This window comes from Gossypium raimondii, chromosome 13 (genome assembly GCF_025698545.1).
Source record: "Gossypium raimondii isolate GPD5lz chromosome 13, ASM2569854v1, whole genome shotgun sequence".
NCBI lineage: Eukaryota > Viridiplantae > Streptophyta > Magnoliopsida > Malvales > Malvaceae > Gossypium > Gossypium raimondii.
The window spans coordinates 12618813-12628920 of record NC_068577.1 but is presented as its reverse complement, the minus strand read 5'-3'; the positions used below and the strand labels follow the sequence as shown (position 1 = coordinate 12628920).

At 34.4% G+C, this 10108-nt stretch overlaps 2 protein-coding genes across 2 annotated transcripts; both read left to right on the top strand.

Annotated features, from left to right (window-relative positions):
- Positions 1 to 429: 429 nt before the first annotated feature.
- On the top strand, positions 430 to 4184 carry LOC105783478 (uncharacterized). Its single transcript, XM_012608967.2, has 5 exons — positions 430 to 755; positions 867 to 1771; positions 2853 to 3269; positions 3363 to 3568; positions 3712 to 4184. The coding sequence occupies exons 1-5, from the start codon at positions 607 to 609 to the stop codon at positions 3967 to 3969; spliced, it is 1935 nt and encodes a 644-aa protein (XP_012464421.1). The 5' UTR covers positions 430 to 606; the 3' UTR covers positions 3970 to 4184.
- A 3310-nt stretch (positions 4185 to 7494) lies between these two features.
- On the top strand, positions 7495 to 8601 carry LOC128036130 (uncharacterized). The gene is made up of 2 exons (XM_052627008.1): positions 7495 to 7977; positions 8089 to 8601. Exons 1-2 carry the CDS (start codon positions 7495 to 7497, stop codon positions 8599 to 8601), a joined length of 996 nt encoding a protein of 331 aa, XP_052482968.1.
- The last annotated feature ends 1507 nt before the right edge of the window (positions 8602 to 10108 follow it).

The window sequence follows — 10108 nt, the reverse complement described above, 5'->3', positions numbered from 1 at the left end:
AAAAAAATAAATATAGTGATAATTTGATTCTTCTTCGCCGGAGTAAATAGGAGAGTCATTTCGACTCGTTCCAATCATTCATCACAAACGGACATCATCTTATCTCAATTACAAATGTAGAAATATGTTTATATATTATTTTAAAACTAATAATTAAATTAAAAAAACTTAATTTAATGATTAATTTTTAAAAATGTAATTATAAAAATTAAAATAGTAGAAATAAATGAATTTTAAATATTAATTTAAATTATCAAAATATTGTACGAGTATGATGCAAAATACACCAATGCGATTAATATAAACAAAAATATATCAAAATAGACGAAATGATGGATGCATACAAAAAATACCGAAATAATTGATGCATAAACTAAAAAGATATGTATATCAATTTAAGATGGAAAGAGTAAGTAACGCCTGCTAATCAGCTACCATGTCCTGAAAACATAAAAATCGTGGTCGAAATCATTTATTAAATGTTTTCGCCAAAAAAAAAAATCTCGCCTCTCAGTCATGGACCGTCCTACTTCGTTTTTGACGTGAGAGAATTTATTTTATTCATTTTTTTTCTCCTTCCCTTTTAGCTTTGCTTAAGATCGAGAAATGAGAGGGTTGATTGAATCAATGGGTACCAACAGATTTATCTTGTTGAAGAAAACCCATTTTGCCTATGCTTTTTTGCATCGAAACATGTTTCGAGTCCTTGTTTCTTTCTGGGTTTTTCTCTCTAAGCTCATTCGATCCTTCTTCAGGTAATTGACACTCTGTTTTATGTTGGTTTTTAAGTTTTATTTTATTTTTTTGATTATTTCCTTTTAAGTTAATGATTTTCTTTGTTTCTTTTGTTTGGCTTCTTGTTCCAGGTTTTCAACCAGTAGGTTTCTTGAGGGTTCGGACTCAAACATTGATGACTTCAATGAAATACGCAGCAATGATCATGTTGATGAAGGGAACAGAGAAACAGAGAGCTCTCCCATGGTGGCAAGCACGAGCAAGTATGAGTTTTTGTGCAGTACAGGTATCAGTGGTTTCGTTGAAGAACCAGAAACAAAGAGCTTTACTGTGCATGCGTTCTTTATGGGTTCAAATGATTATGTTGAAGCGGAGAAAACAGAGGAAACAAATGCTGTTTTTGAAGAAAAAACAGAGGAATGTGCTTTGAGGTTTTCCTTTTTTGAATTTGAGAAGCAAATCGAAGTTATCAAACAAGAAGAGCCAGTTGAGGATTATGTGGGGAGGTCAAGCGTTGAAAGTAGTGTTGAGAAACAAGTAGGTGACATGGAAGGTAATGAACATGTTGCAGACGTTTTTGAGAGCATTGTTGTTGATAAGTGTTCCGGAAAATGTCACAAAGACAACACGGGAAAAGAAATTCATGAATGCAACACAAGGATTTCAGATCATAAAGAACTAACAATCTTTGAAGAGCCAGTCAATGATTCTGAAGAAGATTTAAGCGCCGAGACAGAGTCAATTGCTTCCCCAGAAAAAACCATAGAACCAAACATGCAAGATGAAGAAGAAGAAGAAGATGATGATTTGATCGACCGGCTGAAAATGGAAGTGAAAATTGCAAGAGCTGGGGGACTTGCAACTATTTTAGAAGATTTTGAGTCCCCAAAGATGGTGCAAGAACTAGGGCCACTGAAAATTGATGAAAAATATGATCGCAAACATCACATGGGTGAAATTCAAAAGGTTTACAAGAGCTACTCTGATAAAATGAGGAAACTTGACATATTGAATTCCCAGACCATGCATGCAATCAGTAAGTCTTACCAATTAACCCTCTGTTCTTCTTGATTTAAGTTTTATTTTTATAATTAACACCTTAAGTTGAACAAATTGTTCATAGTTCATGCTACTTTGCTATTGTTGAAAAGATGGGAATTACTATGTCAACTTTAGGAGGATTGACTGAACCCTCCAGTCTAATGACTTTTTGGTTAGGGTCCTTTTGCGCTTAATTTTAAGATTTTTGCTCTTCTACTTTTATAACCTCATTACTCAATCCAACTCCACTTTCTTTCTCACTATTAACTATTTTGATTAAAATGTTAAAGAAAGTCTATGTCAACATTTTACTAGAATTTTGATTAGTTAAGAGTTTATTTTTTTAGATTAATTAAGTAAAGAGATTAAATTAGGTTTAATTTTTCCTCCACTCCCTATGCTCTTTGAACTTTGAAATTCAGTCCCTCTACTCTTAGAAATATTTAGTCCTTTTACTTGTTTGGAAATTGAAATCTGATTGATAACACATAATTAAGTTTAACACAAGTCTGTTAACAATATTATCAATTTCACTTTAACTTGTAAATCAACCAAATCCTTGAAATTAAATGTAGAATGACAAAAACCCAAAGAGTACATAGATTGAGGTCATGATTAGACGGTTTAATTATACCAAGGGCTAAAGTATAATAGAGGGACCGAAACCTGAATTTGACCTATTTCTTTTGACAATAGCAATCATTCTAGACCATTAATAAAAAATAATTGTGGGTCCATGTTGTCTCATACAATCGGAGGCCCTCAAGTATCAGAAGATGCCGTCTGGCTTTCTCATTTACTAACCTTGTAGAGGATATTTTCCCCCCCTTTCTCCTTTCCACAAAGAGAACCTTCAAAAGAATCTGAATTGCTTGGTGGGTCTTTATTCCCATCTTTATTTTACTAACAAATATGTATCCAATTTCTTTTTGATTGATGCCATTATTAGGTGCATATCCATATCATATTATACTCTTTTTAATGCCTTTTGACCTTAAAATGTGTGGTTATAATGATGTCTGTGATTGGTAACGAATATTGTAATGAGATGGTGATAATCTGGTTTTTATATTTAGGTTTACTTAAACTAAAAGATGTTCCAATTCAAGTAAGCACACTCGGGAAATCTTCAGCAGCACCAACAAAGTCACTTCATAAAGCATTGTCATTCAAACAAAGGAAGGCTGAAGCTGAACCAGCAATGAAGTTGATTAAGGATTTGCACAAGGACTTTGAGACAGTTTATGTTGGACAAATATGCCTTTCTTGGGCAATACTGCATTGGCAATTTGGTCAAGTGAAGAAACTGTTGGATTGTGACAACAGCCTTTCCATTCATCACTATAACCAAGTTGCCGAGGAATTCCAACATTTTCAAGTCCTTTTGCAAAGATTTCTAGAGGATGAACCCTTTCGAACCGGACACAGAGTCGAAAATTACACTTACAGCCGATGCTCCGTTCGACATCTTCTTCAAGTTCCGGTTATCAAAGGTAATATGTATGTATGGTCTCTCCAACATTTGTGTTCACTTTTAACCCTAAAGCACAAAAGCTTAAGCAAAGCACATTGAAATGATGTTGCAGATGATTGCTCAAAGTGTAAGGATGATGCAATCTCATGTGAGATGTTAAAAGGCATCATTGAAGAATCATTGCTTGTTTTCTGGGAATTCCTCCGAGCAGATAAAGATGAAGCGAATTCAACCTCCAAGGCCCTCCGGTCTCAGGTTGCCCCACACGAACCTATCGATTTTGAGTTCTTGATGGATGTCAAAACACATCTTCATAAGGTTTGATTGCTTCCCAAACCTCTTTGAATACAATTTTTTTTTTCTTTTTTCCATGTTTTGGGCATCCAAGTTTCTAAAATTTCATATTCTTTTTTCCATGTTTTGGGCATCCAAGTTTCTAAAATTTCATATCCATATTGCAGAAGGAGAAAAGGCTGAAGGAAATTCAGAGAGGCACAAACTGCATAATAAAGAAGTTCCAGAGGCAAGAACATCAAGGGAATCTATTAGATTATGCATTGTTCATCGCTCAAGTTGAACTAAAATTGGTTTCCAGAGTGTTAAACATGTCAAAAATAAGCACAGATCAGTTAGCTTGGTGCCATGAGAAATTACAAAGGATTAGATTTAGTAGCAGGAAGATAGAGATAGAGCCCTCTTTTACACTGTTCCCATGTTGACAATGGCCATCATTGCCACCACTATACTTGTTATCAGTTGTAAATGTATACATATACACACATATATATGCATGTGAGAGATGAAGCAATGCAAAGATAAAGAAATCTTTTACAAGCTGGTCTTACAGCTTTGTTTCTTTGCCAACGAGTATTTTGTACAATCAACCATAATGGAATGTGTTAGATGAAATAATATCAGTTTTGGTCCCTCCTAATTATCAATTATTCAGTTTGAGCTTTTTTTAAAACAAATTTTTTATTTTTGATTCCTAAATTTCGGCATTCAATATTAAATTTCTGGCTTTGTCATGTGTGAAGCCGGCCCCGAATGTGTTCGATGATGATGTTCAAAGCGGCAAGTCTTGGATAAATAATTCATTTATTTATTTTTTAGAATTTTCAAATGCTATCATTTTCATCAATTCAAAATATTAGCATTTATAATTGCATTGAATAGATAATTGATTTAAGAAAATTTAAATTTGGAATTATAAAAGAAGGATAATTATATTAAAATAAATAATATAAAAATATTCAATATGAATATAATTATATTTGTAAAAATTAATGAATATTGCTAAGAGAAATTGTTTCATTTTTAATATAATTATCTTTAGAGAGTTTCAATAGCTTAAAATTTTTTTTCAAATTCGATGATTTTTCAAAATTACTCATAAATTTATAAGCAAATGAAACCATTTCTCTTAGCAAATTTTGTGAACATAAATTCATTAATTTAGTGCAAATAATCTGGATAAAAACCTCCAATATTTATCTCAAAATACAACCTTATAAGCTAAGTAAAATCAACTGATAAATCACCAAAATAAATGCTTAAAGGAAAAGTATAAACCTCAAAGGATAAGGCACGTCAATCTCCAAGTTCTTTAGCAACCAAATTCGGTCACCATTATTTATGATGAGGTAAAACATTTTATAAGAATCAGTCGTTTATGAAGAAAGTAAACATGAATGTTAAAGTATAAAACACCAATATTTAACTGTACTTGAAGTATCTTAAAGTCATGTTAAGACTACTATTTAAAAGCCGGCTTGGACATCTATTTAAACATAAGAATGAACAAATAGTTAACTAAAGTCTCAACACAAATATTGATATTAATGTTCATATATTTATTATATAATTCAATTTTACTTAACGAATTTAAATTTAGATATTCATTATTCACGTATGTGATGGGTTTAAAAGATCAACTCTTTTCTTTAACATTTTCAATTTTTTCAGATATTAAGTTATCACATATTCATGATATAATGAAAATTTTAAGTAAAAATATAAAAATTAATATAATAATTAAATGAAATAATAAAATTGAGATAATGAAGATTTTGATGTCTTGGGTTCAAATCCTATTATATGTATGTTTTTAGATTATATATAAAAGTATAAAATGCCAATAATATCCTCAAAATAATATTTATTGCTTTATAAAAATAATGTTTTTTAAGAAAATATTTGGTACACTAGCAGTGGAGGCAGAGTTAAGGATTGACAAGCGCCCTACAGGAATATAGTAAAATATTTAAAAAAAGAGATACATGATCATTTTTGTAAGAGTGCTTGTGAAATAAAAAAAAAAATGCTGCCAGTATACCAAATATTAACTTTTCCTTTTTATAATTTCACGACTAAATTAAAATTGATTTAACGATTATACCAACCCATTCAAACCCTTACAAATATCTTAAAAGTTAAAATACATTTGGGACTAGTGGCTCGGTCTGCTGAGTCAGTTAAGCCCGGTCTATATGCATTGAACTTTAGATAAGATATTTTCTATTTTTAGTTGGGTTGATGATAAAATCAGTCAACTTCCTGATGGTATTGAATGCATCCTCTTGCCATTCTCCCAATGAGAGAGACCGTAAGAATTAGTGCTCTCTCATCAAAGTGGAGGTGTTCATGGATTAAATCTCAACCTTGATGTGAAACTTGCTTTCCAAGTTATGATTGCAGTTATCCTTACGTTGATACTTCAAACAAAAGAAGCCAATCCTTCCTAAACTTAGTCAACCAATGTTTGTTCTATTTCAGCTCTCACCTGTTAGAGGAAAATGCTAAATGATTACTATGATTAAAGCAACATATAGGACGAGATTGATTGAATAAATTACTAACGAATGGATGTAATATAAAAAGATAACAGAACTGATGTAATGTAATGAAACTAAATTATTAAGTCTACCACTTACTGCTAGAATTAGTATCCGTTTATTTTTCTTTAAAATGATTTTGAAGGAAATGAAACTTAGGTAGCATTCATTGTTGTTGAACATGAATCACTTTAGTTCTTTTTTCTTCTTCTTTTCGAGCTAGAGGACTGCGATTATAACGATAGAGAAACAAAAATAAATCAACCTCCTGCCTACCCCCCATTATTATCAAGGCAAGTTTTTATTATTATTAATGGCACACGTGGATTCATGAGATTGGGATTGCATTGAAATCTATCGACTAAACAATGCAATGGTAGTTGACAAAATGGTGATTGACCCATGCATCAGATCTTACAAAGTGTATTAATGATGGGAAGTTAAAGAAGCTAGTGACCACCAGCCTTGCCTTTATAGTTAAGGCTACTGAAGCTAGTGTCAGACGCCATCCAGAGTTCCCCCAAACACTTCAGTAGGGGTCATTATGGACTTCCCTTTTATCAATGGGTCCAAGAAACCCCAGTGAAGTGATCAGGAGTACGCACCTGACTCTCCATTTCTTCTCAGTTGTTAGATGCTTAGGAAATAGAAACCCAACCTACCAATTTATAAGTGAAGGCTCTATATGTGCATGCAGTCAAGCCATTGCGACCCTTCACCCGATTGGACTGGTTTTAGATACTAAACGAAACCACACTTTGGCTATTTACTAAAACTGAATCTAGTCAGAATTATGGCCTTTAGGGGGATTAGAGATGATGAGAGAGAATATTCGTGAGTTGAAAGACTTTGAGTTCTGTTGAAGTTAGCCTCCATGCAGATAAAGAAGCAATGAAGCTATCCGAGCCATGCAGGTGCAGCTGAAGCTCATGCTACTGTTGTGTTTCATTTTAGTTTTTTCTTTACTTCAGTTGATGTTTTGTAACTTAGTTAGATTAGAACTAAGTTGTTAATGTACTTGATGTAATTTGGTGATGTTTGAGCTAATAAAACAGCTTTACTGAGTGTGCAAGTCATGTTTATCAAGTTTCAAGATTACTTAGTAGAGTTAGGTAGATATTTAGTTGAGATTGTATCATTTTGACCAGCAAATTGTCTGGTATATGTAATGGCATTATGCCTCATTTCAAGTTGATGAAATCTTTCAGAATTTTTCTTCAACTCTTGGTCTTTACTTGAGCATTTCTTTTCTCAAAGTTGTTGCCTGATTTTGTTTGATTGTTCAATAGGACTTTGAAGCTTAAAGCTCAAGTCTCTGTAAAATTTTGTCAATCTGATTTTATAGTTCCAACAATTGGTATCAAGAGTTCATTTTCTTAGTGGACCTGCTATTCTTCAATCTTAAAAACCATGTCTTCATCCGGATTCTCTCTAGCTCCACCACCAGTGTTCAATGGTGAAGGCTACAACATTTGGGTAGTAAAAATGAAGACCTACATGCAGGCATTTGACTTGTGGGAGGTTGTCAACTCGGATGTTGAACCACTACCCTTGAGAGCCAATCCCGCAGTGGCTCAGATCAGGCAACACTCAGATGATAGAGCCAAGAGATACAAGGCCATGTTATGCATCCAAAATAGTGTGTCTGATGTGATTTTCACAAGGATCATGGCTTGTGAGTCTCCAAAACAGGCCTGGGATAAGCTCAAGGTGGAGTTTCAAGGAAATGAAATAACGAGACAGCAACAACTCTTGAATTTGAGAAGGGACTTTGAAAATTTGAAGATGAAGGAAGAAGAAACAGTGAAGCAATACTCAGACAGGATCATGTCTATTGTAAACAACACCAGATTGCTTGGGGACCAATTTAGTGAAGCAAGAATAGTTGAAAAGGTTATTGCAACCTTGCCTGAGAGATATGAAGCTAAGATCTCATCCATTAAAGACTCAAGAGATATGTCAAGCATCACTTTGATTGAGCTGATCAATGCTCTTTATGCTTAGGAGCAAAGGAGAGCCAGCAGACAGGAAGAACATCAAGAAGGTGTCTTTCAAGCCAAGAGCAGACCAACCTCAAGATCCTCTGGCTACAAAGGGAATAAGATTTGGTCAGACAAGCCTAGAAGAGATGGTACAAGAAGAAAATGTCCACCTTGCCCACATTGCAGAAGGCTCGGTCATTTAGAAGTAAATTGTTGGTTCAAACCTGATGTGCAATGTAAGATCTGTAAACAAATGGGCCATATTGAGAATGTTTGTAGAAATAAAGGCAAGCTGAAGCAAAACCAGCCTCAACAGCCTAGTGCTGAAGCTCAAGTGGCAGAAGAAGGCTGTGACCAAGAAGAGCAAGTCTTTATAGTTTCTTGCTTAGCTGCCAGAAGAAAAGCCATAAAAAGATGGCTGATTGATAGTGGTTACACAAACCACATGACCCCTAATGTTGCTATCTTCAAGAACATAGATATAAGCTTCAAAATAAGGGTAAAAGTTGGCAATAGACACTTCATCAAAGTATAAGGCAAGGGAGATGTGTTGATTGACACTTCTACGGGTACCAAACTTGTTTCTAATGTCCTGTTTGTGCATAAAATTGAAGAAATCTAGTTAGTATTGCTCAGTTGCTTAAAAAAGGATACTCGGTTGTATTCAAAGGCAAAGAATGCCTAATTAGTGATCCAAGTGGATTCAAACTTATGTCAGTGACCATGACTGATAGAAGTTTTATTATAGACTGTAACAAAAGTTCAAACAATGCCTATACAATTGTTTTAGATGAATCCAAGCTGTGGCACAAGAGGCTAGGTCATGCTAACTACAAGTCTCTAGTTCAACTGACTAAAGGGGACTTGGTTGAAAACTTTACAAAATCAGTTGAGAAAGAGGATGTTTGTGAAGTTTGCCAGCTAGAAAAGTAAGCTAGACAACCATTTCCTTTAAATAAGGTCTGAAGAGCCTTAGAAACGCTGCAGCTAGTCCAGACTGATATGTATGGCCCTATGAAGACACAATCTTTGAATGGTAGCAAGTATTTCATCCTTTTCATTGATGATTACTCAAGGTTTTGCTGGGTTTAATTTTTAAAGCACAAGTTAGAAATGGCCTTAGTATTTTGGAAATTCGAGGCTGCAGCAGAAATAGAATCAGGTTGCAAGCTCAAAACACTAAGGTTTGATAATGGCATAAAGTACACTTTAGCTATGTTTCAGGGCTTTTGTGATGAAGCAGGCATCAAGCACCAGCTTACCAACATCTACACACCTCAGCGGAATGGTGTTAGTGAGAGGAAGAATAGAACCTTAATAGATATGACTCGATGCTTAATGTTTGAAAAGAATATGCCTAAGAATTTTTGGGCTGAGGCAGTTAACACTGCTGTTTACCTTCAGAATAGGCTACCAACCAAGGCAACATTTGAAGCCTGGTTTGGGTTCAAGCCATCATTAGCTCACCTGAGGGTCTTTGGATGCATATGTTATGCACATGTTCCAGTAGTGAAAAGAGACAAGTTGGCCAAGAAGACTCAACCATACATCCTGATGGGCTATAGTAGTGTCAAGAAATGCTATAAAATCCTGGATCCTATTTCCAACAAAGTCTATATGAGCAGGGATGTTGTATTCAATGAGAAGTCAAGCTATATTTGGGATAAAAATGAACCACATTGCACAGTTGAAGACTTTATGACTGATCAGGTTGATGTTAGTCAGAGTGAACCTGAAATGGACATTGATCATGAGCCAGTTAGAGGAACCAGACCACTGACTAAAATTTATGCAAGCAAAGGTGTAGCTACTATAGAACCAACTATTTTTAAAAAAGCCGAAGCTCAACAAGGATGGAAACAGGCCATGCTCGATGAAATGAATATGATTGACAAGAACTAGACCTAGGAATTAGTTGGAAGGTCCGCCAACAGGAAGGTCATAGGAGTAAAATAAGTGTTTCGAGCCAAGCACAATACTGATGGAACTCTGAACAAGCTGAAGGCAAGGCTAGTAGTGAAGGGATTCAATTAGAAGTATGG